This window comes from Tinamus guttatus, unplaced genomic scaffold (genome assembly GCF_059628265.1).
Source record: "Tinamus guttatus ecotype Peru unplaced genomic scaffold, ASM5962826v1 Tinamus_guttatus_pri_ptg000217l, whole genome shotgun sequence".
NCBI classification, from domain to species: domain Eukaryota; kingdom Metazoa; phylum Chordata; class Aves; order Tinamiformes; family Tinamidae; genus Tinamus; species Tinamus guttatus.
Genome location: NW_028288751.1, coordinates 275,613 through 302,869, shown reverse-complemented (window position 1 = coordinate 302,869; position 27,257 = coordinate 275,613). Strand labels below are relative to the sequence as shown.

The following is a 27,257-nucleotide window of genomic DNA, read 5'->3' as shown; positions in this document are numbered from 1 at the left end:
GGCTTTAGATCCAGCTGCCATCTCTTCCTGACTGCACGATTCGTTTATTATCACACTTAAGGCCACAAAGTCTTTTCTGCTTTGCAAAAAAAAAAAAAATTCTCTTCTCTGTTGCAGTTAGTTGCTGGGAAAAGAAATTCAAAAAACTGAAAATACAATGAGAACACATTTCAAATTCTGAATCTACAACTGAGGTTCTTTAGCCAGAAACATCCAACAGCACAATGCCCCTTTTTCCTCCTGTGTTCCTTCTTCGCTTCGAAGGCACTTCTGGATTGCGTAGTACAAGCTCTTTGGCTGCACAGACAGTCAGAACACGTAAGGCATGTGTGCTAATCACTCCTCTTCCTTCGTATTACTCGTCTCATTCTCTGTTTTTTTATCTGCTCCCTGATCTGTGGGCTTTGCGGCACTGTCTTCATACTGACACAATCTGCTTCGGCTTCGGGCTCCCGGCTGGTACAACTGCATTGCTGGACGATCCTGCAACAAATCAAAACTACTTAGACTCTTTGACAGACCTAATGCACAGTTATTGTGGCATCAGAGATGCTAAAAACTGCTCAGATTTAACTTAGAGCATTTTGAAAAGATTAGAATATTCCACCATAGTAACAATGAAACTTCACCTAGCTTGTTGCTTATGGGTCCACCAAGCTTGCCTCCTGTGCAAGGCAAGGCCCATGTTCAAGGCACAAAGAACCTCGCATGTGCTTGAAACCATTCACACTAAGTTTTGGTTTTATTTTTGAGATACTCACAAAGTTCACTCCCCCTTAGAGGCCTACTTCAAAGCTTTTTCATTTGTATCCAATACAGTCTAAGTGACATGGAAAACTTGTATATCAATGTGGCAAAAATTGATTATTTGCAAAGTGCGCAAGACCAAACTCAGGACCCTATTATCAGGTTCCACACAGCAGACCCTCCAGCCTACTCCGCATGTGGGGGTTTTGCCTCTGATTTAGAGGAATCTGCTCAGTTGCTCTCCTGCCTGGAGATGTGCTTTCAAACACAGAGCTTCAGCAGAGGTACCCCAAGATATTACTGAAGACTATGACAACTTGAAGGTACACGGTATACGTGTAAGTCAGCACATAAAAAGGCACCAGAGAACTTACACTTTGATGACACTCGATATTATCTTGACTTAAATCCTATGTAGTGACAAGAAAAACTATAAGTGGTTTACAAATTTGGTAGTCAAAGGGACAAGCTTTGTAATAATGGTAAAGCTGACTACCAAAGAGGGGAGAGATTTTACAAGAAAAGCCACACGGCCCTTTCCTTAAAGTGTGTTTATCTTTAAAAAAAGACAAATCTGTCCTTATTGATTAATGTAAGGAAGAGAACTAGCACCTTGTTTCTGATACGATCCCTCTTAACTGTATCCTCTTTTTTATCGTCTTTGGTTACTTTTTCAGGTTTGTCTGTGTTGCTGGTAAAGTCTGTGAGATCACTTTTCTTTCCCTTTTCTCTGAGCAAGTCTCTCTCCTTTTTCACCTCTTCCTCTTTTCTTCTAAAAACCTTCTCTTTCTCAAAGCGCTCTTTCTGCCTCCGACGCTCCTCTTCTTGGCGTCTCAGTTTCTCCCTCTGTGCTCTCTCATATTCTCTGTCTCTTTCAAAATCTCTATCTCGGTCCCTGTAGTCCTTTACACACTCATCTTCTGACCTGTATAAAAACAAAACTGAAAATTAAGCTCAAAAGATTCATCAAACAGAGCTGGGAGATCAACGTAATACTGGTGCAAATTTGCAATATGAGGATGACGACTGCTGGATTCTAGGGAGCTTTCAGGCAGCTGTCCTAACCAGAGCCATGCACGATAACCAGGGGTGACACTGGGTGCTAGCAATTCTTAGCCTTCTACTCACAGATTTGGCCGGGTCTCCTGCGGCTTTGGAAAGCACCTACGTTTCTCTGCCTCGTTTCTGGCACGAGGCAGAACTGAGCTTTGAGTAGATCCCAGAGGTGTTGAGAATTAAGACTTTCCACTTTGACCTTTTACAAGACTTAGTGACTAGTAACCAGCGTATCCTTTTCCTCATGCCATGGTTATAGCTCTCCAATTGCAAGGGGTGTTCCCACAGCCCTGCTGTGTGTCACCTACAGTTAGGCTTCCACTGCAAGGCTCCTACAGCAAGCTGCAAAAATATTAAGGTTTATCCGTTTGTGAAGAAGTATCAGAAAACACACACAGCTTCTTGTTATCATGGGATGTGCACTGCCACAGACATCACTCCCCATGCACTGTATCAGAAAAATTATTCGAAAGGAATTTCAAAACATGGTCACGGCAGAGCAGCTTGAGCCTCAGCATGTTCAGGAAACAAGTTATAAATACAAATATATATTTATAGCAAGTACTAGAATACTTTTTTGCCTTCTCTTCTTTTGTCTCCCCATCAGATCGTTTGGCAGATGCACTACTCGCATTTTTTTCCTCCCTTAGAGTCTCTTTTTCCAGTTTCTTGGATTTTTCTTTTTTCTCCAAGTCTTTTTCATCTTTTTCAGGCTTCTTAAGTAACTACAAAGAAAACAGAAGTCTCAACTAAAAAGCTCACTCTAATACATATTGTCTGGCACAACACCGAAATCGCATCAAATCAAGGAAACCAGGGTCCAGTAAGAAATAAACATTAATACTTCTAAAAGCTGGAGTGTATGAGTAAGCATAATCCACACTGCAGACTAGGATATTTCTCCTATAACAGGCCATGTTAGAAAGCTTAAAAATAGTCTCCATTACATAGTAAATTCATAGTTCTATTCTCCACAGCATGTACAAAAGTCATATGACAAAAGCTTTACATAATACTAGGAAGCACTACAGTATGCAAACCTTTATAATGCCTAAGACTGAATATTACAAAAAAGTGCAATTTACTAACACCAAACTCATGTGATTCTTCAGCCAATACTCACAGCGCATTTTGAAATACTTATATACAAATATCAGGAAAAAGGGAGTGTAACAGCTTATAATAAAGAACTGTTCTAGACCTTAATCTTTGGCTCTTCTTTTGATCTGTCCCTTTCTTTTTCTGGACATCTGTCTACCTTCTTCAGTTTTTCCGCTTCTTTTCTCTTCCTTCTCTCCTCCTCCTTCCACTTTCTTCTTTCTTCTTCTCTTTGTCTTTTCCTTTCCAGTTCTCTCCTCCTCCTCTCCTCTCTTTTTTCTTCTCTCAGCCTCTGTGTGCACAAAGTAGAGAGAAATAATATATTCCCACACTAAAGAGTATCCCTTTAAGCCTGACAGGATACCCAGGTACAAAGTGAGGTAATATTCCAACACAAAGCCACCCAGCTCAATCACCACTATTGTTTTAAAAAGTCCCATCGGTTCTATTTATTGTTGTGAACCTAACACACTACAGCATCATTTCAGTGTTTTTTTTTTTCTTTTGCTTATTTATTTAGACTGCACAAGTTAAGGTTTATGAGAACAATGAGAGTGGAAAAAACACTAACCCCAGACTATCTCATTCTAATTTTAATTAAATCTGCCTCTGCTGTGCTGAGGCTGATTATCCTGTTGCTAAAAATTAAAACAAGATTATGTTCTAGAAGAAGGATCAAGAATAGGAATTACCTACAAGGACCTCTGCCACAATTGCATTAAAATGAAAACATTAAAGCAAAATCTGTTTTGCTGGTGCCACGGATGTGAGCGTGGTGCTTTACGCGCCTTCTGATCACATCTAGCACTATGCTAGACAACTCAGGCCACTGTTCCACCCTTTTAATAAAAGTGAATACACATTTTAACAAGGAGGTTAGGTCAAAACATCTAAAATCAGACATTCAGAGGCACATGAACAGCCTGAAGGTACATTTCTTCTATTCCTCCATGCAGCACTTTGCTCACCACGTAAGATCTGTTTTGCCACTCAAAACATCTGCTTCTCTTAAAACCAACATTAAAAGCAGTAGATTTTCATTTCTACAATAATATCTGCCTTTGCTTTGAAAACAATATAAAATAATAATAAAGCACAGAATACACATTTTTCTTCAAAGAGAAAGGCAGAAACATATAGATACATACAGACTACAACATACTTACCCAAGCCCTGTGTGAGCACATTATTGTACCTATAAGCAACAAGAATACTCCAGAGAAAAGCCTCACCTGTTTATTTTTCAGGAAGTTCAGTAAGGGAGTAGTCTTCTTAGCTAAAGGATACGTGAAAGCAAATGTTAGCATTTTGACATACTCAGTACTGTAACATCTAGAGCTAAACCCTTGCATGAAATGAAAGCGCTTTATGGCATTACCCGGCCTATCTCGATAATAACAATTAAAATTCCATAATCGGTTTAGGAGACTATTATGCTAGCCAGTACATCTATGTGTGAATGTGCTGACATTCAGTCAGCATTATGCTTTTCTTAGCTTTCCTCTCTTTGAGAGGGATGCTTTTAATATAATGTTGTAATGTATATATATTTATAATATGCATATTCTTGTGCATTTTAGCCAAACAGAATATAGCTTAACTTCTGTCTGCCCATAGCATTTTGTATGAAGTATCACTGCTGCCATGGAAGTGGAGCCTAGTCTGGCTAACCACCATCCAAGCTTGAAGCAGGAGGGAATATCATACAGGATTTAAACCAAGAGAGAAATTTAGGGTATGGAAGGCAAAATAAAGCACACTGAACAATATTAGTATAAATGTTCAGCAGTATCAAATAACACACAGACAAGTGCTCCTCAAAGCATTCTCCTCAAAGTCCTGATATCACAAGTTGAAATTATACAACAGAAAATTCTCTTTTCATTCTAGAGGAAAAAAAAAAAAAGTAACTAGAGCATACGGATTTTCATACCTATCAGCTCTTTGTTTCTTGCCTCTATTTCTTCCAGTAGAGTTTCAGGAGTTGAGGTTAATTTTTCATCATCTGCACTGTAACTTTCCAGAAACTTCTTGTATTCTGGATCTACAAAAAAAAACCCCACAAGTCAGAAAGATGTACTATGGTATTAAAAAAACAAAAACAAAAAACTCCCACAAGCAAATAAACAAACAAACATACTGTACACTGCTGTAAGCTCGGCACATATTTGCATATGCTTTCAAGTCATGAAAAGGAAATGCATAAGCAACACACTCTTCAAATGAGCTGCTGCATCACGTTTGTCTTAGACAATAACATGTGACAGATTTGGTTAGATTGCATCTGAGAAAGCATCGCTAATAAGCTTCATATATAACTAAGTACACATTCTGCTGAAACACTACAGTACCACAGCAAAAATGTTAGACATAACGCAAAGCTGTGCTAGGCCACGGCCCATAAAGGCTCCGTGTGTGCACTCTTACACAAACAAGCTAGCTGTTATACCGTCTTCAATGGTCCCCGTTTTGGCATCCTTTTTCTTACTCTTCTTTTTTGCAGCTTTTTGGAAAGGTGCAAACTCTACTATGGCTGCATATTCCTGACCTGTTAAAAGGTGAGGGCAAAAACAAGTTTTAGGTGAAGGAGATTTAAAGAGCGCACATTGTACGTACCTAAAACACGAAAATGAGTCATATATGAAATACATAATACTAGAAAAGGCTACTCAGATACCGTAAGCAACATATTTACATTTTGAAGGCTATTTCATCAATTAGCATTCTAGAGACAACAGATTTCACAGAATAAAAACTTTTCTTTTAAACAGCAATAAACAAGCTTCTAACAAATACGTGCTGTTTCAGGACAGCTCATTCATCTATAAAGTAGAGTTAAGTCTAAGCATAACTAAAAAGTGTCTGTCATCGCTAGGAATGTGTAACACAGGGAGTGAGGAGCCATTAGCTCCAGCTTAGTCTGGTCTGGAGAGGGGAAACACCCTCACTTTCACTTTTCAGATCTGACAGTCAGGTGGGGTGAGACACCATACAAGTATTAACTCCAGGAATGCAACTGCAGGTATTATATTGCGAGTAGATTATCTCAACTAAGCCTTTCTGAAGCCTCATGAACAACGATGAACATTAACACATGTGAAACGAGCTCTGTTTAACAGCAATATGTAGCATTACATTAGTTTAAGATGCAAAGGTCTGAGCAGTAGCCCTGGGCAGCTGCTGCCCACCCCTCTAAACCCCAGCAAACCCCCTGCATACACACACATGAGGTGCTGCACACTTACCCTTGTGATCCACAAAAACATAGCCGTCAAAGCGATCCCTGAAGAGGACTATGTCTTCCTGGTTTTTGAAGTTGATGTAGGCTCTCGAAAACATGTGCGGGTAGAGGCTGCGGGGAGAGAAGAGCGGCGGGCAGGCGGCGCTGGCGGCGGCCGGGGGGCCCAGGGGCCGGGAAGGCGGGAGCGCGCAGCGACCGGGCCCTACCTGGAGTCGTTGGCGAAGAACTCGAAGTAGTCGTGCTCGGGCAGCGGCTGCAGGTGCTCCTCCAGCTGCTCCTTCGTGAGGCTGGGCGGTAGCCGCCGGATCACCACCTGCGCAGCGGGCATGAGCGCGGCCGCTCCCCGCCCCGCGCTCCCCGCCCGCCCAACGGCCGATAACGGCCGCGCGCGCGGCCCGCCGCCGCCGCCCCACCTTGCTCAGCGTCTCCTTCTTGTCCTTGGGCCGCTCGAGGCGGTCGGCCTCGCCGCCCCCGCGGCCGTCCGTGGCGGCGGCGGGCCCGGGCGGCGGCGGCGGCGCGGTGGCGGCTCCGCGCCGCTCCTTGGGCCTGCTGTTCTCCTTGTCCTCCTTCATCGCGGCGGGGCAGCGCGCCGCGCCCCCGCGCCACCATTGGCCGCCGTCCTCTCGCGAGACCGCGCGCGCGGCACCGCCCCGCGGACTACGGCTCCCGGCAGCCCCCGGGGCGGCGCGCGGGGCAGGGCGGGAGCGTCCCGGGGCCCGTACCGGCAGCGGCTGCGGGGCACCGAGCGGAGCGGCGCCGCCATGTGGTACGAGATCCTGCCCGGCATGGCCGTCATGGGCATCTGCCTCAGCATCCCCGGCCTCTCCACCATGTACATGAACCGCTGGTGCAACGGCGGCAAGGTCAGCGCCTCCGCGGGTCCCGCGCGGGCAGCCGCCCGGCCCGGGATTCCGCCCTCCCCCGGGATCTCCCCTTCCCTTGGGTTCCTTCTTTCCTGGTCCCTCTTCCCCCCGGCATGCCTCCTGTGCCGAGGTTCCCCTTGTCCTGGTACCCCCTTGTCCCGGGACCGGGTGTCCCGGTGCCACGTCGGTCACGCGGTGTCGGTCCCACGGTGTGTGCAGGAGAAGAGGATCGCCCGCTACCCCTACCAGTGGACCCTCATGGAAAGGGACAGGCGGATCTCGGGCGTCAACAAGTACTACGTGTCCAAGGCAGGTGCTGGGGCCCGGGGGTGCCGGGCTCCCCGCGGCATCGCGGGGCTCCCTGTCACGTCACGGGCACTGTTGGACCCCGGCTGCGCTGGGAAGAGGGCTGGGGGCAGCGCGTGCGGCTTGCAGGGGTGGGTGACGCATGGCTGGGGCGGCAGCGCTCCGGGGCCGTGGTGGGGAGGGTTGTGCCTATTGTGGTACTTGTTTTTCAGGGGCTGGAGAACATTGACTAGAAGAATGGTGTCTGAGGAACCCCTATATCTGCACAAAATGATTTATCTCTCTAATAAAGATATACATGTACTTTACCGGTGTATTTATATTGCCCATAATATAATATCCCCATAAGTGGGGTAACTTGCCTTGTTTTGTGCATGCTGGAGGACGATACTCTGCTCTTAGTGTCTTCGCCTGTTTCTCTGTACATGTATTGAAAAAGTAGTGCTACTGCAGAAAAAGAAAATAAGCAGAATTATTCCAGATTTCCATTATCGTGAGTAATGGCAAGAGGAGGCCTACACATCTGCACCCAAATTCCTCCCCTGGTCGGGACTATGACCGAGTGTTTCCCAATTGGCTATCACTTGTCAGGAGCCAGAAGACACGTTTTGTGTCCCTGAGCAGACACAGATGGCTCTAGTGCTTCTCTGGGGACACTGTGGCCAGGCAGTCAGAGACAGTGGCTGGAGGTCTCCAGCTGCCTGTGCTTCAGCCTGGGTTTGGCCTGTGACAAACTTGTTAAGGTGCTGGGTTTTTTGAAGGACTAACGAGAGCTTGGGAATGACTGAAACATCGGCCCCAAACAACCCTCCCCGCTGGGCTGGGAGGGAGTCATCAAGGCCCCGAACAGCAGCGTGGTCGTGGTGAGAACATGCCTGGAGGGGCCGTTGCCAGTTCCTGGAGGGGCCGTTGCCAGTTCACGCTCTGCCCTGGGCTGTGTCACCTCACGGAGCCCGTCCCCAAGAGCAGCTGTGTGGAACTGCTTCCCCTGCCTTTGGGACGCGGCGAAGGAGCGCCAGGAGCAGCTCCCCAGGGACCTCCATCCCAGGCAGCAGCACGAAGTTTCCCCAGCTGCAGAGCTGTTTTCCAGGTCACTGTGCAGCGCCCGCAATGCAGCCGCCCACATTCCCCTGCTTTTCAGGGGCTTTTTCTACCATCTGTTTTTAGAGCAGACCACTAAGTTGACAGTCCTCAACGTTCTCATCATGGTGCTGACGGGAGGCGGGGGCAGCTCCCGCCAGCCCGGGCTGCAGAGCGGAGCTGCCGGGAGTCCCGCGCGGAGCGGCCGGGCTCCATCACCGGAGCCGCCGGGCTCCATCACCGGAGCGGCCGGGCTCCATCACGGGAGCGGCCGGGCTCCATCACCGGAGCGGCCGGGCTCCATCACCGGAGCGGCCGGGCTCCTCCCTTGCCAGGCGCGCGGGTTGCCAGGGCAGCGCCAGCCCAAACACTCCAGGCAGGAAGGGCAGCGGAGCAAGCAGGGAAGGACAAACACTGCAGCACGGTGGGGACCCTGAGAAAGCGCTTTGGGATCACGACAGCCACCCTTGTCACCAGGCTCCTTCCCGCTACCAAACGTCCCTCCCTGAGTGCTGAGGAGCGCCCCCCTCGGAGCCACTTCGGGCACTTCTCTTTCTAAAGGTGATGGCAATGGACACAGGAGAGGAAGATGCTGCCCTCAAGGAGCAGGCCCGCAGCTTCATTGAAAACGTGATAAGCAGCGCAAAAGAGTATCTTCTGGATTTGCAAGAAAAAGAGAAAGAGAGTGAGCTTGCTTTAGCTGCAATGTCTGGCGTCTTATCAGAGCTTCCCAGAAGGCTTCCTCAGCATTTTATCTGTTTTCAGCAGCTGAATATGACATCAAAAATATCCAGTGGACCACATGCAAGGACTTCACCGTGCAGAGAGGACAGGAGCAGATTGAGGAATACATCTCTGTGAGTGACACTCCATCTGCTAATTTCATAGCATCTATAAATATGAACCTTTTGGAAGTTTCAGTTAGATCATACCCTCTCACTATTGTTTAGAATGAAAAAATAAGTGAGAGCCACTCCTATTGTTTTTAGCATCTGCTTTCAGTGTTCCCTGCTAGAGAGGGAACCTTACAGTGTGATGTGTGCCCAGCAGACATGGGAGTTTCATGAAAGTTGGCTTCACTGGACACAATTTCTCCGGGAAGAGGATATGAAGTATAGCAAGAGGTACCATTACAGAGTCTGCTGGAGCACCCCAACACGCAGAAAACCCATCCCACGAGCCACAGCAAGTGTCTACTTCATTATAGAGGTCTCCAAAATCAAACCAGCTGTAAGTATCTAGAAACAGTACACAGCAATCCTTCAAGATGCAGCAGTACAACTTCTGTTTCACTTACTCTGAATGACAGAGAGCAGTAATTTAAACAACTGTAGCCCATAACAGGAAACACTCTGAGTGTTAGGAAAGTTCCTAATAACACTTCAAAGGGACCAATTTTAACCTCAAGACCCTATTTCAAATCTTTGTCTCTATTACCAAGCACACCTAGCACTGTGCTCCAGAAAAGCCTTTGAAATACTAACGCACAAAACACACTACAGATATTCCCTCCCTTCTACATTCTGCATAAGTTTCTATTGCACTTGTTACTGAAATAATTTGCTTAGTCACACAGTCTAGGCATCTACATACTGGATGTTCCAATATTCACCTGTGCAACAATATTTTGCAGCTCAAGGAGGAAAAAGTTACTTTTTTCTTCCAGAACTTACACCTGGTCATACTGTCCCTCAGGTATTTTTGTAACTCACTGGCTCTGGATTCCTGAGCAGCAGCAGTTCACAGACCACAGCCACTAGTCATAAATCAAATCCTAGCACCAACCATTAAGGTCATAGCATTCCCTTCACATCAGAATACTCACAGATGCTTTAAAACAAACTAATCTAACCCGTACCAGAAGTGCTGCAGAAGTTTCTTAAGCAGCAGCTAGTAGCTGTCACGGAATTAAAATATCTTTCTGATGTCCCGTAGCTCGGCATGTGAGCTGTGCCCGTCCCTCTTCTCTTGCAGACCTTGCCCGTGGAGGTGTTCTTCATTCTGGAAACGAGCAGGCTGATCCACAGGTACACATTAATACCATCCCATTACTGACTCTGGAGTTCTAGCAAGTTTCCCCACGCCAAAACGAACAGGGAGCTTGATGTAAATAAAACCTTTATAAGCAGAAGTAATTATCAAAATCTTGCTGAGCAAAACCTGATCTTACCAGCTCTGCTCTAACCACAGCACTGACAGCCACCCCATGAGCACCTGCCTTCTACACAGTGAATTTGCAAGGGGTTTATGCAGGTCTAGGGGGCATTTTTTTCCAGCAGATATGCCTATCTTGTGAATAAAATATTCTTACTATTTACCCTGTTATTACTCCCACCTCCAGGCCAGGAGAGTGTCGATTTAGAGAAAAGTGGCTTAAAGACATCATTGAAAATAAAATCATCCTCATGGAGAGTCTTATTTTATAATGAACAGCTCCAGCTCACCATCACCGATACAATGTTTGTCAGGATTTTGTGGAGAATCAAATACACATAACAATAAAAAAATAAAAGAAGGGCCCTTGCTTCCCATTTTTTTTTTCCTCTAGCTGCATGGATGCCTAACAAGCATTAAATCTGTGCATAAAATTAGTAAAAATCAACTAACAAAAATAATCTGCAGCTGCTTTCCATGGCAGTCCCTTGCAGGTACGGTTGGGTAAGACAGCGCAGCACCAGGTTCTATACGGTGTAAACATGAAGGGGCAGCTGGGCTGGACTTGCTGTTTGTCAGAGCCAGGTTTACACAATTCCAGGGCAAACATCATAAGGTTTTTTAATACAAACATACAGGATGTTTCCCCTGCTAAAATTACAACACTAATATTTGGGGTTGGAGTAGAAGAAAAAAAAAGAAAAAGACAGAGAGAGAGAGAATCAGAGCAAATTAAAGTACAAGAATTAAAACCAAGTTTTAATCTAGAGCATTTTCATAGACAAAATAACAACAATAAAACAAATGGATACATCCTTGTTACCACCTGCATACATCCAGGTGTTCCAATCACTGCAGCCCACCGCTCCGATACCTATGTATAACATAGTAGAAGAAGAAGCAAGCAACTTAGTTCTTCACCTTGGGCTGTGGAAGATTCTAGATCAGACCCTGCTATTGCTACTGTCATTTTATATCCCAATTGCAGTCTGCTTGCTTAAAGTAACTGAAGCCAGTCTGTATTAAATTACAAACTCATATCTATTTACAAGTGTAGTTTGAACCACAAAACAAACTCTTCTGTTTTGAGAGAGAAAAAAGAAAAGTTTAAAGGACTTATGAAAAAAATACATAAGTGGACAGTCTTAGATCCTACACAGGAATTCCTTAAATTTTACTACTATTACGAGTAGCTTGTTTGTGACAGCCAGTCTATTCTCATTAGTCAAAATAAAAGGAAAACAGCACTTATCAGTATCAGCAGCAGGTCATAAAACCCTCCCAACGCATGCTTCTGAATGTCCAATTCAAAGTAAACACAGAGCATTTCCACCTTAAACCTTCCCTGCCTGTTCCTGCGCCTCGCAGCCTTTCTCTTTAGTGGATTCCCTGCAGATAGTGAACAAACCATCCAAGAAAATCTGATAAAGATAACTGCGCTTTTTCGTTCAAGTAATCCATTCCTGAGGCTTGGCCACCTTGGGTCAAAGGCACTGCAGCACTTGCAGCTGTTTTCAAATCATGACTGGAACAGGTTAGCTGCTGCTTGCTAGAATCCATGCTGTGTAGTTCAAAAAAAGAATTATTTGTCGTCTTTGCCCTTCGTCTTCCTGTAGACCATCTCGCGAAAGCTTGCAAGGATCTTATTCTCTCGTTTCCTTCTCTCCTCCTGGTTGAAGGATGCCAGAGCTCTCTTTTCATCGGCGCTGTAAATCTGGTTCTCTTTACGCAGACGCACGGCCTCCATTCGGCGATGCCTGGGGAGGAGAACGTTGTGCTCCTCAGCACACACAGAGGGATGCAAGGCCCCTCTGTGTCAATCCATCAACTGACCCAAACAGTTTCAGCTTGTAAATAAGATAACTGGAGCAGAGAGTCCCCACTGCACACAAACCTCCTCAGGAAGAGGCATGGCAGTTAGAAGCTCATTTTGGAGGTGTCTGCCCTTCGGCAGTGAGGAAAGAGCCCCTACTGCCCCCACAGTGCCAGCTTTTGGTGCTCCAGAATGTAAAGTGAAACTCCAGTACTGCATGGAAAAGCATGGCCAGCCCCTGGCACTTTGATTTGTCTCACTGAAGAGCCAGCATAACATTAAAAAAAAATCCAGCTAACCCACTTCTAACTCTTGAGGATAAATACCTTATCAAATTCACCACACAACAGTATTGAAAAGTAGTTAGCACAGACTACTGCAAACACCCAGAATGCTCCTTTCTCTGTATTTTGACCTAGAGCCTGAAAGCACTTTTTACAGGCTCCAGTTTTTCTCTGGCCAGCAGAGGAAGCAGCTTCTAGAAACTTCACTGAATCATTATCCAAACCATACCTGCTACCACTCATTACATAGCCAGAGCTCTCGAACGATGCAATCTCTTCACTGGTCAAGCCAATTTCACCTCTCCGGGGTATACGTTTTCCTGCTTTCACATACTCTGCCATTGCTGCACCTTCACCAGGCAGTAGGGCATGTCCATAGCTTAAAAGAACAAACAAAACCAACCAAACAACAGGATTTTTAGTCGGCCTCAAACAGAGGGGGGCCTGAAGCAAAGCAGTGAGTAGCTTCCCTGCTCACTACTTGCTACAGCCACATTTTTAAGCACTTGCAAATTCTTTCCCATGTACTGGCTTATCTTCTCTATGGCAACCCCTAGGAACAACAGCTTAAATTACTGGTTTGATCAAACTTATTAATAGTAATGAAGGCTGTATAAAGTAACAATACACAGATCATTAGAATAAAGTGTATCATGGGCACACTTACTGAAGAACAGAACAATTAATTTATCTAGGAATCACATCTAAAATTAATAAAACAGATTCTTCTACCGGAATTCAGGTAAAACCAAGTATCACTACCACTTCTGTCCTTAAATTTTTGATATAGCATCTCTCTATAATACATGTCATATTATTATAACAGTCCCTTTGGGCAGAAGTCTTCATGGCTGATTTATGTAATTTGATCTAAGTAATATCAGAGCCAGCTACTCACTTAAGAGGTCTGTCATCTTGAGACGCATGTGTTTTGGGAGCCTCTGGCCCAATGAGGCTGTCAGCTTCTGTATTTTCTGCAACAACCAAACAGTGAGGAAAGTTAGTACTGTGTCCATTATTCCTTGTTATCAGATTAGCTACAGGTCAGCAACATCAAACAAATAAATTAATGAAATCAGTACTGAGGATTTTTAAAGGAAATTTTAAAGTCATGTGAACCTACTTGATCTCTCAATCCAGAGATCTTCTCCTTGAAATGTTTCATCACCTGAATCTTCACTGCTTGAATCACTGGATTCCTTCCTGCTCTTTCTATTTTTCTTTTTCTTATACTTCTTTCTGTGATAAAGTCAGACAGAAATGCTGCTCACAAAAAATCAAGAGGATTTTAAGCATTATCAGCTGATTAGTTTCTCAAAGCAAATCTTGTCTAGTGAAGGACTGATTATAGAGATACAGGTTGGTGTCCTTTGACAGGAAATATTTTATGGCAAAACAAGAATAATAAATCCAGTCATGCTTTTCATGCACTGCTGAAAGGGTGTGGTACATTTAAAGATGATATGTCACACTAAGATGGTTTGATAGTACTGATGGTCTTAATTACAGGAGTGCACAGTCTTCCCCATCGCCAGCTAAGAGGGTGGTGCTGCCCTCTACTGAAAAGCAGGTACAATTATACATAACAATTTAGAAACTCACTTTCTGTGCTTCTTCCTCTTCTTTTTGCTTTTCTTCTTATCTTCTTCTGAAAAAAAAAGTATAAGTCACTACAAAAGAGGTGCCTGATCTGAACAAAAACAAACAAAAAAAAAGATTTATTGCACTGTGAGCAAACAAACATTTCCTCCAGCTGAATGCTTTAGTAAAGAGGTTCTCGACCATGATTTGCTTCAGTAGCAGATTACGGAGGCAATGTTAATGGAAAGCTGCTCGCATTATTATTCATTACACTCAGGAGCCATCTGGCATGATATGAAATTCAGAGATGCTGCTTCCAGAGGAACACTGCAAGTGCTCATCAAGGAAAACCGACTGCAAATCTATAAGACAGAGAAAGAAAAGTGCGTACGGCTGATGTGGCCGCTCTGCAGTTTCATGGTTGCAGGAGCTGGAGCTTTGCTGTGCGCTGGGAGGAGCCCAGCCGGAGCAATTAGACCACACAGATCAACAGAAACTCTTTTCTTACCACTAGAGTCTGACTCCGACTCGCTGTCGCTGTCCTCAGAATGTTTTCTGCGTTTTCTTTTGGATGCCTTTTGTTTTTTCTTCTTCCTTTTCTTCTTCTTCTTCCTTTTCTCCTCTAGAACATTTCAAATTATAATGTCAGAGAAGAGGTGACGATTATCTAGCTCCATATGTACTTTGCTGAGGCAATGTTCTCATTTGAACTGCAGCCCATCAGATCACTCAATCCCAGCAAAGCCACAAGAACAGACAGCAGCCTTAGGTAACCTCCAAGTTTGTAAACAGGCTGTATAGGCCAAACAAAATACCTTCTGAGCTGGAATCCGAAGAACTGCTCTTAGATTTTGCCTCTTCGTCTTCTACAGGGGTATGCTCATCAGAACTGAGTAAAAACAAAAAGATTATTACTACTCAAAACCCACTTTGTAATGCTTAGTAATTCAATATCAAATATATACAACTGACCAAACATATGCTTGCAGATTTTGAGACAAAATTTGCAATGAATGAAACAATTAAACAGCCAAAGTGTCACCTGCGAAGTGCTTTGAGAACCAGAGCACAGAGGGATCTGATCTACCTGACCAGCCACATGCTGAAGTCTCCTGCACTGGATACCCTGGAGTAATTTAGAAAAGTCCTAAGCCAGCTGTGTCACGGACATGAATTTCTGACACGTGGCCAACTGCGGACGGAGCAGCGCGGGGCCGAGGCAGCGTTAGCAGCTGCCGCAGCGCACGAGCAGCGCGAGGAAGAGGAGGGGAAGGGCGACAGGGGCCTTACTCGGGGTCAGGGACCTTGGGCGAGAGCCCCCAGACTTCGGGCGCGCCGAGCTCCCCGATCCTCTCGCGCTCGTTGAGCCTCCTGCAAGGGAAGAAGCGTGGATGAGGCCGGGGCTCCGCCGGGGCGGAGCGGGCGCGCGGCGGGGCCGGCAGTGCGCTCGCCTCTGCCGCAGCAGCTCCTCCTTCTCCTTCTCGTAGTAGTCGGGCCAGGCCTTGCCGCCGTGGTGGTGCCCGTGGTGCGCGGCGGCGCGCGGCCCGCCGGGGCTGCGCTCGCGGGAGCGCGACCAGCTGCGGCTCCGCCGAGGGCCCGAGCGCTTGAGGCCGCCGCGATCGCGGGAGCGGGAACGGCGGGGGCGCCGCTCGGGGCTGGCGGAGGGGCCGCGGCTGCCACTGCGGCGGCGCCGGGACGGCGGCGGCTCGGGCGGGCTGCGGGAGCGCGACACCGGCGCCATGGCGGCGCGCGGGGGCTCCGGCCGCTTCCGGCTTCCGGCGGGGCGGGGCGGGGCGGGGCGGCGCCGCGTGCCCCGGGCGACGCCGTCCGGCCGCAGCGGAAGCGGCGGCGCCGCTCAGCGCCCGCCCGGCCGGCAACGAGGCGGCGCGGCCCCGGCGTGGCCCCTGCGCGCGCCCCCGCGGCCGCCATGGAGGAGCGCGCCGAGGCGCTGCCAGGTAACGGCGGGGCGCGGGGAGCTGTCCAGGCAGCACCGCCCGCCGGACAGCGCTCGGCGGCGGCGGGGGACGGCGGAACCGCGGCGCGGGGCAGAGCCGCCCGGCCGGGGCGCAGCGCCGGGGCCGCCCCGCGGAGCGGCTCTCCCCGCGGGGGCCGTGTCCAGGAGCCGCTCGCCGTCACGGGCCGGACGCGCCCGGGGAGCCCCGCGTGGCTCGCGGCGGATGCGCGGCGCCCTCGGTGCTTTTCTGTATTTGTTTCCCCCCGCGCGAGGCCGTGTCCCGGCTGCCAGAGCCCCGCGCGGCGCCGCGCTCTGCCCGCGGGGAGCCTCTCGCAGCCGTCTCCGCGCCGCGGCAGGGAGCAGATGTCAGCCGAGGTCTGCGCGCGCCCCCGCCGCAGCCCCGCGCTCGTGCTCGCCGCTCGCTAAGCGGCCGATGAGGCTGCGTCTTCCCTCCGACGGGGCCTCGGGGGCGCTCAGCGGCCCCGGGGTCGTTCGAATGAGACGCGCGGGGCCGCAGTGGCCGCGCGGTGCCAGTCGGGCCGTGCTGAGCTCAGGGGCTGCCCGGAGGAGGCGCCGAGATCCCCGGGCGCAGCTCCCGGTGCCCCCGAGCGCCCGGGCCCCCCCGCCGCGCGAGCCCCGGCCCCGGGAAGCGCCCAGGCCGCGCGGGGCCCCGTCACCTCCCCAGGGACACGCGGACGGTGCGGGGCTTCTCCCGGGATTTATATAACGGGACTGACAGGAAAAACGCCGCCTGCAAACACCCCAAGGCGAGGATGGTGGGAATTAATGCTCAGGAGTCCTTCAGAAGCAGCAGTGCTTTGAGCGTCCGCCATGCAATAATTTCTGTGACTAGAAATGGTTTTAGGCAAGATAACTGTTGAATTTTGGTTGTTACTGAGAGCCCCTTTCCTAAGTGGAAATTTACCTCTTTAATATTTTTTATTCATTTTAGAATAAAATACACTCTTTTTTCATGACTAGAAACATTTCCTCCTTTCTCAGGTCTGTAAAATCTTTAAAAGAATTTTCTGTTCCCATAAAATGTTTTAAAAGAAGGAAAGAGCTCTTAGCTCTGCTTAACTATAAACTTGTTGCTGAGTCACTTTTGTCTTCTCCCCCCCCTCAAAAAAAAGAGTACATGTTTCTTCTTAATTTATTACTTTACATTTTCAGGGCCTCCATCCCATTGTTCCCTTAAGTTACTATGCATCAAAATAAAAGTTCCTGTTGTATTTTTTTAGTTACTTTCTCATTTCTAAGAGCACCATGCCTGGTTCTCTGTTCTAGCCTGCTTTCTGATTACCGTCTCAGAGCCAATGGTACTTTTAAGCACTCACTGTATGAGCTTTTGTACGAACCAAATCCTCACTTCTAAGCCTATCTACAAATAAAGGAGGGGAGAGAAAAAAAGGTCCAAGCCAAACAGAAATGCTCACACTGAAATTCTGCAGTTCACTAAAATATTTTAAGTTAGTTGGAGCACTAACTTGCTCCTGATTAATTTGGCCAACAATTTTGTGCCTACGAGGAATGAAATTGACAGTGAGGAGAAGAAAGTTCCTTAAAGCAAATGTGCAAAAGGCAAATAAATGGTCTAATTTCAATCATCAGCCTTTTTTTGAGGTTTTTGAGGCAGAAAAAAAAAACAGATGATATGTTAAGAACCAAATCAATTTTAGTGTTATCTAAAGATAAGCTCTTCTGTAAATTTTGCTAAGAACCTATATCAAAAGAGATAATGCTGTTAAAGGCTTATAGAAGGGAAGGGGAAAGCTATTTTCCCTGATCATCTTTTTTTCTATTAGTCTTCCTCACTCAACCCTCAGAAAGATCCTATAAATAAACAGAAATCAGCTCTGTCGCATTTCGGATCTGAGAGCTCTCTTCAAAGAGCCTCTTCTGCTGCCAGCTGTACAACTGCAGGGAGCATTGCAGGTGATTTTCTTGCTAGAGAGGCTCTAAAAGCTGGGCAGGACTGTTTTATTGCTGATACATGCAGTAAGGGAGCTGCAGTCATTCGTGCCGGCGTCTGTGGTGGCCTGCTGATGCTTCTCGTTGAACTTGATAGAAGGGCATTTGGTTTTAGCAAAGATTTTCTGTCGTAAACAAACACCTCTGTGATTCGAATGCAAACTCCTCAGAAGAGAAGCACAGATTGCTAACCAGAGAGAGAATTTTTTTTTTTTAATGACATTGCTACTCTTGGAGTGCTCATGGACAGTAAGAGTCTCGGAGCGTGCGCTGTGTGTATGTCACTTGGATGACCACAAGTCAAATGTGCCGAGAGCAGCCTGCCGTCATCCAGCTCCTTGCAAAGGGGAGTCCAATACGCGCCACTGTGGGGCAAATAATACAAAACAAACGATGCTGTGGAGCAAGCGAGGATGGGCGGTAACGTTTCGCTTAGAAGAGCCCCAGCGGAGGCCCAGGCCGCGTGGAGACGTGTCGGCCGTTAACAGCTCTTCGCAGCCGTTACCCCGGCGCAACGGCCGTTACCGCGCGCCGGCGGCCCCGCCCCGTCCGGGGCGCCCCGAGCGCGGCCGGAGGTTGCCGAGGCCGCGGCCGGAGGTTGCCGAGGCCGTTCGGGTCGCGCCGCCGGAGGGAGCCGAGCGCGCTCGGGCGGGGCGCCGCGGCCGGCGGGGGAGGGCAGCGCGGCGCAGCGCCCCCTGGCGGCCGCGCGGCGGGGGCGGCGCCCGAGGCCCGGGAGCGGCGGCCGTTGTGCGGCGGAGGGCGGCGGGTCGCGGCGGCCGGAGCCCAGGTACCACGGCCCGGGCTTCCCCGCCCGCCGCCACCTGCCCGGCCCCGAGCAGGGAGCGGCGGCGGGCACGGCCTGGCGGCGCCGGGGCCGCCAGCGGGGCGGGCAGGCGGCGGGGAGGAGGTGGCTCCCGGGGCCGAGGTGGCGGCCGCCTGTCAGCGCGGCGCTGCGGTGGGGCCGCTCGGCGGCTGCGCGCCGGGCCGGGCCCTGCTCCGCGCTGCGGCCGGGCGCCCCCAGCGCCCGTTTCCGCGGCGACCTCCGCCCGGCGGGACTCGCGGGATGGGGCCCCCGCGCCGGGCGCTGCAGGGCGGCGAGCAGCATCCCGGGCCCGGGCGGCCTCTGCTGCGGGGCGGCTCCGCCACCTGCTCCGCCCGCAAACTTCCCCCGCGCCCCGTGTCTCGGTGGCGGCTCCGCGACCGCCCGCGTCTGCCTCGCGGAGGGGCCGCCCCGGCGCGTCGCCCCCCGGGGGACGACGAGGAGGGGGCAAAGTTTCCTCGCTCCTTCCCTTTTGCACAGGAGGAAGCCAAATATCAGCAGGGTTTTCGTTAACCCCGGGGCCTGGCGGGATTCACCACACGCATCCTGTTACCTGCCCCGTGAGTGGGATGTTAGCTGGTCACTCATAACTATGTCTGAAATATTCTAACAATTAGAAAGAAATCTCTATTAGTATTTTAAAACAGGATTTTTGAGGAGCCTAAATCTTACCTCTTGTTTCCAAGTTCACCTTGTTTGCTATTGAATTACATTTAACGTCCCTGGCTTGCCTATCTCATCTGTTAAGAACAGACGTTGCACTTATACTGCACCTACTAAATGAGGAGGGTGAAGGAGCAAATAATGAGGCAAACACGTGGAGTACTATAGCAGATAAGCTAATAAATAATCACTCAGGCTGAGGTATTTTTTTCCACTGAAAAGGTAGGCACCCTGACATGCACTTTAAACTGTAAATCTGTATTTTTACTAACTCGATACCTTTTATTTTCCCTCTGTAGGAATGGAGGATAAGAAACTGATTTCTGCTACAGACGCACAATATTCTAGTGTGCTCCTTCAGTCCTTAAATGAACAACGTGGCCATGGACTTTTTTGTGATGTTACTGTCATCGTAGAGGATCGGAAATTTCGAGCTCACAGAAACATCCTTTCTGCCTCAAGCACATATTTTCACCAGCTTTTCTCAGTGGCTGGACAAGTGGTTGAACTGAGCTTTGTAAGAGCAGAAATTTTTGCAGAAATACTTAACTATATCTACAGCTCCAAAATAATCCGCGTTCGATCAGATTTGCTTGATGAGCTGATTAAATCGGGGCAACTATTGGGTGTTAAATTCATAGCTGATCTGGGTGTACTGCCGTCAGAAGGAAAAACCATGCCAGGTGAGGGCAAAGATGCTTCAGAAAGTGTGGCTACTAGCCCGGGTCAAAGGGATGCTCAGACACAGGTTCCTGCAACACGGCAGGAGAGTCAAGAGGTATCGGGCGGGATGCCGGTTATAACAGAGTCGTTCTCCTTACATGGCATACAGTACGAGGCTGCAAAAATCACCGTGAGTGATTCCGATGACGAAGACGACGATGTCATCTTTTGCTCCGAGATTGTTCCCCCGAAGGAATGTGCTAAAGATACCAGTGCTGCAACGCAGAGCCAGCCTTGCCCAAGTCCAGCTGAAGTGTCTGACCAAAAATCATGCGGTGGTGGCGGCTCTCCCCTTCTGAGCACCACTGCAACAACTCAAAAACTAATTTCACCTGCCAGTCAGCCAAGTCCAAACCAAACACAATCAAGTGCCGAATCTCCTGTCGCTCCGACCCCACAGCATTTGACTCCCAATATCATTTTGCTAAACCAGGCTCCACTTAATTCTTCACCCAGCGTCAGCTCCTCTAATCAAACAAATGTGCCCCCTACAATTAATTTGCTTGAGGAGAATCAGCAGCCACCTAAGAAAGATTCTGTAACTGAAACAGCTGCCGTTGATGTTGATGAGGAAGATGTTGAAGATGATGAAATCATTAGTTCCTCTAGTCCTGGTTCAGTCAGCAGTAACTCTTTGGTTCAGCCACCTTCTACACCCAAGGCAGCACCCTCTGAAAGTTCAGGTGTACAGAAAAAACAGCTTGTTACATGTTCACAAGAGCCGTCTTCAAAACCCGGTGAATTCAAAATAAAAATCTCCGATGTTCTGACTGGAAACAACAAGGAATTTAATGCAGGTATAGCACCAAAACATGTGGCGGAAGGGCAGAAAATCATAACCTTAGATACAGCGACTGAAATAGGAGGCTTATCCACGGGGTGTAAGGTTTATGCAAATATTGGTGAGGATACCTACGACATCGTCATTCCTGTGAAGGATGATCCCGAGGAAGGGGAGGCCAAACTCGATGAAACACCTCGAACATCCGGCGATGATTCTCCAAGCAGGAAACGCATGAAAGTAAAGCACGATGACCATTACGAGCTCATAGTGGATGGCAGGGTCTACTACATTTGTATTGTATGTAAAAGGTCATACGTATGTCTGACAAGTTTACGGAGACATTTTAATGTTCACTCCTGGGAGAAGAAGTATCCGTGTCGATACTGTGACAAGGTTTTCCCGCTGGCAGAGTACCGTACAAAGCACGAAATTCATCACACTGGTGAGCGGAGGTACCAGTGCTTGACGTGTGGCAAATCTTTCATCAACTATCAAGTTATGGCCACGCACATAAGATCTGTTCACAGTCAAGACCCTTCTGGAGACACCAAGCTCTACCGCTTGCACCCTTGCAGGTCGCTGCAGATCAGACAATACACGTATATCTCCGACCGCTCGAGCAGTATACCTGTCATAAACGAGGATGGAATTGTTTATCATGTGGGCACAGGAAAGGATGGTGCCGAAGGAACAACATCTGCTCCTCCTGCCAAACAAATGACCTGGGATGACATTTTCATTCCACAAGGAAATGAAGCAATTTTTAAACAAAATCCATCAGAGGGAAGTACTGAGTTTGAGTTTGTAATACCAGAGTCTTACTGAAATGCATTAAATGCTGGGGTGGGGTGGGGTGGGGGGAAGCTTCAGTACAGAACATTGCAGCTGTTTTCAATGAACTGTTAAAAATCATTGTAAAGCATATTGTTAAAGTGAAAATAAGTTAACTTGTTCTGCCAAGCCATCAAATGGTAATACTTGGATGGATAACTGCAAGTAATTTGTAGAAAAGATTCATCTGAAAGTTTACTTGAATACAGAGTAAGACATTTCCAAGGAACTGGCAGTGTTTTCTAGTACATTAATTTTGATCAAAACATGGGGCTTTGTAGCTTGAAAAGGTACAGTTTCTTCTAAAGAACTAGGGAAAAAAAAAGGTTTCTAAAGTAATTGAGGTATTTCCTCTACCCACATTTATTATATAAACCCTTTCTTTCATGTTAGCACTTTAATGTTTAATTATGTTTAGACATTAACCAAGACAACAATAAGACTTTTCACCATAGTTTCTCAAATACGGAACCATTTTAAAGAAATCCCACATCTCGTGTCACTTCTGCGAACAATGCTTTACTGCAAGGGTCCAAAATAACTGATCCAATAGTTTGGAGCGTTATATTTTTGAACTAGCATCTTAGTTCTGCGTTTATAATCAATATGAATTAATATATTATCATCATACAGATATTCTTGCAAACAAGAAATATTCTGTTTGGGCTAAGTTGAACAAACCTTATTTATATTTGGCAGTATGGTGAGTGGAGAGTATTCAGTGGCTGGGCCATTATATTTTATTCTTTTTACAAAGGGGAAAAAAACTTAAGCTTAATAGTGAGGAAGTTTAGAACATCTAGGAAGGAAATATTTTGCATTTAAAAATTTGGGGGAATAACGTTTAGTTTTATTACTGCTGGAAAATGTAACTGTAATTTGGGATAAATTGTTATTCTTTTTTTTTTTTTTTTCCTCTCTTTATGGAGAAATGCTTCAATCTCGTATTTGAAAAAAAAGAATCCTTATGTTTTGTAGATGAAGGCTTTGAAACTTACTTCTGGCAGTGCTGCAGCAGCTCAGCACTGAGACTGCTCTGGATCTTGGTGCGACTATTTAGCTAGACCTTTAAGTGAACCAAGAATTTGGATTTTTCTTCCCCCATTTAAAGGGGGTGCAATCATGGAGACTAAACCAACAATCAAAGACTACCCCCTCCCCTCCAACATATGGTTTAATTTCTGTACAGTTTCCATAGCAGAGACATCTATTTTCAGTTTATTATATTGCCCCCCCCCCTTTTTTTTTTCTTATTGCAATTGGTACATGTTTAGACACTTAGAAAATAGTTAGTAGAAGTCCAATTTCAACAAGAAATAGTGAATATGAGGAAAAAACAAGAGCTGTTCACTGGAGTCATAGTTTAGCATTTTGGATTTAGTGACTTGTTGAATTTTTGTAAATGGCAGTTAATGAAAGCTGCACAGCAGTTTTAGAGATGACTGAGAAAGATTATTGTGCATAGTACTAGTTAGCTATTGGTAACCTTTCATAACTTGAACTGCAGCTAAGGGTTTTTCTCCTCTTTTAACGTTTTAAGTAAACATCTTATGCTATAACCTTCAATCTTAAGGTTTTAGATATCCAGTGTTCTTGACAGAAGGTTATTTAAGTGGTAAATTATTCAAATGTAGCTTGAGCTATGAAAAAGGGTACCAGAGATCAGTATTTGTAAGGAGGGGAGAAAGAGGAGAATTGGTTTACCGTCTATGTGTAATACTCAGCATTTCTTTTTTGTTTTTGTGGGCAACGAATATGATAGACATGGTTATTTTCAGGTCACATTGCAAACTGCTCTGAGCAGAACGGGGTTTTGCTTCAAATGTTACAGCTTGGCTGGTGTCCGACACGGCACCTGGGCCGTTACCATAATCCTCCCAAGGAACAAGGGTTGGTTCCCTGCGTTAGCACAGGGTGCCCTGGCTGAACTAGCACTGTGCTACATCGGAGCTTCTGGAACTGTTTGTCAGGGAAAACACAAGGTTACTTTGCTCCTGACATGGTGACACATCTGGAATTAGGTGTACATTGCAAAATATACATTCATTAATAATGGAAAAATAACAGCTATCAATATTTGCTGCTGATATATTTAAAACCTTTAATTAAACTGTGCCTACTAAAGGTCTCTTTTTGGAGGAAAACTGGAATATTAGGGCTTTGTATCTTTGCTAGAAGACTCGTGCTTGCATGTGTCTCAGGGTCTTCAGTTTTCCTTGGAAGTGATTTTTTGATATCCAAAGTGCAGAGATCATGTAAAGCATTTTTAATTTCACTTCCACTATTTATTGAGTTCAAAACATGTTATAGCCTTTTTAAAAACTTTTTATGGGGCCATGTGCTTTTTAATTTAGATTTCTGGCTATTGCACTTATAGGGTTTTTTTTTTTTGTAAACATTTAACTTTTAGTTTAATTTAATGACAATTATTATGTAAATATTAAGAAATTGGCTTTGGGGTAATGAAAATAAAGACTGAATCCAAAAAAGCAACTATCTAAAAATAAGAAAATCAACAGAGGCTGGTAGCAAAGCTACCAGAGATGACGACCTTTGTCATCTTTGCTACCAGAGCTTGGTAGTAAAGTCATTTATATACGCGCGAAAACTTTACCTGATCTGCTACAAACCATTTTAATGATGGCTGAGCCTCACCATATGGTTTCTTTTGGGATTCATACCACAGCATTCCAGTATATGAATGAAACAAATATTGAGATAACAGAGCTGATAGATTACTTATTTATTTTGTACTGTTAAGGCATGCAGCAGATAAAAGATGCAAAAGCTGAAACCGTATACATTGAACATTGGGTCTACAGCTGTTACCTATGAATGGTTCTCTGTGAAACACTTAGCATTTTTACCAGGTCTGTAATGTATATACTTGTACAGTCTTTCCTTAACACACTTTTTAAAGTTGTGTTCTACTTTTCATTAATAAATACTTGATATTAGTTCTTAGAGCTTTCTATGGCAAAAATAAAAGGTTTAATTCTAAGATGTGCAACATGTTTCTTTTCAATGACAATCAGCTTTTCCAGTCAATTAAGAATAGTAGTGAACTCCCAAGTTAGGTATTTTTTTGCGATTGATCACTTTTTTTTTCCCAAGAAAGTGAATAGCTGGAAATTTCTACTGTACAAGGTGAACAGAGTTTTGTGATAACACACGTTTCCTCAGCATAGCTGCAGCTGGTGTGAAACAGTCTGTCCAACCACTAACGGGGCTGCAGATGACCTAGAAATTAGGACTAACAGAGTGACCAGTGCAAAGCATTTCCACTAACTCATTGCAGGGTCCTTATTCTCAATTAGTTAGTAACTAGTTATTATCTGCAAAGTTTAAATGATATTGAACCTTGACTAACATGGCGAACCTTGCTACTAGCTTGCAATTACAGGTAGGGAATACAGTTTAGTGAGTGACATCTACAAATGATATTTTGGATATTTTTTTTCTCCCTGGTATAGGGCTTCCACCTACTTCTGTTAACATCAAATATCAGTTGAAAAGATCATGACATAAATATGCCCCAAGTAATACAGTTGCCGTGGAAGTAAGTGAGACACTGCACGGGCAGGATTATTTGCACACATGTTAAGCAAAAATTGAGCGGTAAAAAAATAAAGCAGCGTTGGTATGGAGTAAAGAAAACCACGAGCAAGACTTGGAGTCTTGAGGCTGTGGCCAAGGCAGGGCCCGGCTGCAGCAGAGCAGAACGTGAAGTGGGGGCCCTGGGGCTTCTTAAAACAAAACTGACAAAATAGCGGCCCGGTAGCTCCTCCTAGGAGCAGCACTGGCTTCCAACACAGCAAATACAGCTTTTGTTAGTTCGCTTGTTTTTAATGCATGCTGTTATTACACTGAAATTCCGCAACTGCCATTAAAAATGCTTGTAAAACACAGGGAAATTGTTAAAATGTAAAATGTAATTTGTAAATGTTTACAAAATTCACACATTTTTATTTAACTTTGGTAAAGTAATAAAAGGGTACATATGAGTCACAATCTTTACATTCTCATAAGAAATGATGGATACAGTGCAGAATATTGCATTTACACTAAATGCTTAGATTTGCTCAAGCAGTAGGAAACAGGTCATTGAACAGAAAATCCCATGGAATTGTCCTTTGATAGTGAATTTAAAGCAGCAATGTAATTTTTTTGCTTAAAGAGTGCTTAGGATGCCTTGGATTAAGACTCATTGAGGAAAAAAAAAGAATTAGGGTAACTTCCTAAGGTTATATTTTTGTCAAGTCAAAAACAATGACAAAGCCATTTCCTTGTTATTTCTCCTGCCACTAGGTTATGTTCCTTCAGGAATCCTACTCTGTTCCTCAGCAATATGCTTTAAGTCCTGTCCTGTTGTGTCCTCTTATCCTTCTAGCCCTGTTTAAGTAGACAGGCACGAGTGGCATAGTATATGTTTGTCAGAGTAGGACAGGACTGTTACTTCAAGGATACGCAATAAAAGATTTTTTGGTACTATGAAATTAATGTGCCCTTCAAATTCTGTTTTTTTGTGGGGAGTTTTATCAATTGCTTATTATAAATTGCACACAATCTTCTTAACATTATATAAAGTGGATGCAGCCCTGGTTATTATTTCCAGCAGCTGAATTTATAGGCACCGTACTTCAGCGATCAACAAAACAAATCAACAGTAGAACAAAATGTTACCAGGATATGTTCTGCATACATTACTGCTTTAAATCCTGTGAGTCGTATTACTTTCTCCAGCCATTCGCCCTCCTTGTCGGAGGAATGTCACGCGTTTGCTTCTGGATAAACAGTATCATCCTTCAGCTTAATAATACACGGATTCATATTTGACAGTGGAATGATAAGGTTAACACATAGAGGCTTGGCAAATGCACAGGATTAAAAACAGCGTTATAAAGTGTGGGTGCACTTTGAAAAGTGAGATCAGGGACTTCAGTGCTTACTTTTCCTACTGACAATCTCAAATCTGTTAAGATTGCAAGTACAGAGATACCACAATTCAAAATCCAGATTTTTTTCTCTAACATCTATATCTTTTTTTTTTTTTCAGATTCTGTAAGCCAGACAGCTTTCAATTATCTTTTTGTCTGTATCACGGTTGAATGTAAATATTGAAAATTTATGCTTAGGCCCCAGTGATCTCAAGCAAAGGAAATCAGATCTTCCAGAAATAAGGAGTAAAACCCCAATACCCTGTTTTTACCCCTGAAGCAAGCAGAGCTGAGAATGCTCAGGCTGAGCAGCTCAGGCCGGAAAGTCACCTGAAATCCCTTCCTGCAGTA

General features: G+C 46.0%; 5 protein-coding genes across 9 annotated transcripts; 3 read left to right on the top strand and 2 right to left on the bottom strand.

The window, feature by feature from the left end:
• Nucleotides 1-153: 153 nt before the first annotated feature.
• UPF3B (UPF3B regulator of nonsense mediated mRNA decay) lies at nt 154-6,748 on the bottom strand. Of its 2 annotated transcripts, none has more exons than XM_088524921.1 (10): nt 6,556-6,748; nt 6,349-6,455; nt 6,147-6,253; nt 5,351-5,449; nt 4,835-4,945; nt 4,134-4,177; nt 3,005-3,193; nt 2,377-2,528; nt 1,360-1,672; nt 154-483 (listed from the first exon to the last, which is right to left on the bottom strand). In XM_088524921.1, the coding sequence occupies exons 1-10, from the start codon at nt 6,712-6,714 to the stop codon at nt 337-339; spliced, it is 1,428 nt and encodes a 475-aa protein (XP_088381047.1). In that variant the 5' UTR covers nt 6,715-6,748; the 3' UTR covers nt 154-336. The 2 variants fall into 2 exon arrangements, with proteins under 2 accessions (XP_088381047.1, XP_088381048.1); XM_088524922.1 differs by having other exon boundaries at nt 3,062-3,193.
• A 73-nt stretch (nt 6,749-6,821) lies between these two features.
• On the top strand, nt 6,822-7,619 carry NDUFA1 (NADH:ubiquinone oxidoreductase subunit A1). Its single transcript, XM_088524941.1, has 3 exons — nt 6,822-7,005; nt 7,225-7,314; nt 7,524-7,619. The coding sequence occupies exons 1-3, from the start codon at nt 6,904-6,906 to the stop codon at nt 7,542-7,544; spliced, it is 213 nt and encodes a 70-aa protein (XP_088381067.1). The 5' UTR covers nt 6,822-6,903; the 3' UTR covers nt 7,545-7,619.
• A 1,342-nt stretch (nt 7,620-8,961) lies between these two features.
• AKAP14 (A-kinase anchoring protein 14) lies at nt 8,962-10,817 on the top strand. The gene is made up of 5 exons (XM_088524943.1): nt 8,962-9,076; nt 9,160-9,248; nt 9,442-9,621; nt 10,366-10,418; nt 10,733-10,817. Exons 1-5 carry the CDS (start codon nt 8,962-8,964, stop codon nt 10,815-10,817), a joined length of 522 nt encoding a protein of 173 aa, XP_088381069.1.
• A 466-nt stretch (nt 10,818-11,283) lies between these two features.
• On the bottom strand, nt 11,284-15,978 carry NKAP (NFKB activating protein). Of its 3 annotated transcripts, none has more exons than XM_088524918.1 (9): nt 15,675-15,978; nt 15,514-15,594; nt 15,039-15,112; nt 14,732-14,845; nt 14,245-14,290; nt 13,766-13,881; nt 13,541-13,616; nt 12,872-13,021; nt 11,284-12,302 (listed from the first exon to the last, which is right to left on the bottom strand). In XM_088524918.1, exons 1-9 carry the CDS (start codon nt 15,962-15,964, stop codon nt 12,128-12,130), a joined length of 1,122 nt encoding a protein of 373 aa, XP_088381044.1. In that variant the 5' UTR covers nt 15,965-15,978; the 3' UTR covers nt 11,284-12,127. The 3 variants fall into 3 exon arrangements, with proteins under 3 accessions (XP_088381044.1, XP_088381045.1, XP_088381046.1); XM_088524919.1 differs by having other exon boundaries at nt 14,245-14,287; XM_088524920.1 differs by having other exon boundaries at nt 14,245-14,287; nt 14,735-14,845.
• A 112-nt stretch (nt 15,979-16,090) lies between these two features.
• Nucleotides 16,091-22,873, top strand: ZBTB33 (zinc finger and BTB domain containing 33). 2 transcript variants are annotated; one of them, XM_088524916.1, is made up of 2 exons: nt 16,091-16,178; nt 19,931-22,873. In XM_088524916.1, the coding sequence occupies exons 1-2, from the start codon at nt 16,151-16,153 to the stop codon at nt 21,961-21,963; spliced, it is 2,061 nt and encodes a 686-aa protein (XP_088381042.1). In that variant the 5' UTR covers nt 16,091-16,150; the 3' UTR covers nt 21,964-22,873. The 2 variants fall into 2 exon arrangements, with proteins under 2 accessions (XP_088381042.1, XP_088381043.1); XM_088524917.1 differs by lacking the exon at nt 16,091-16,178 and adding an exon at nt 18,902-18,935.
• The last annotated feature ends 4,384 nt before the right edge of the window (nt 22,874-27,257 follow it).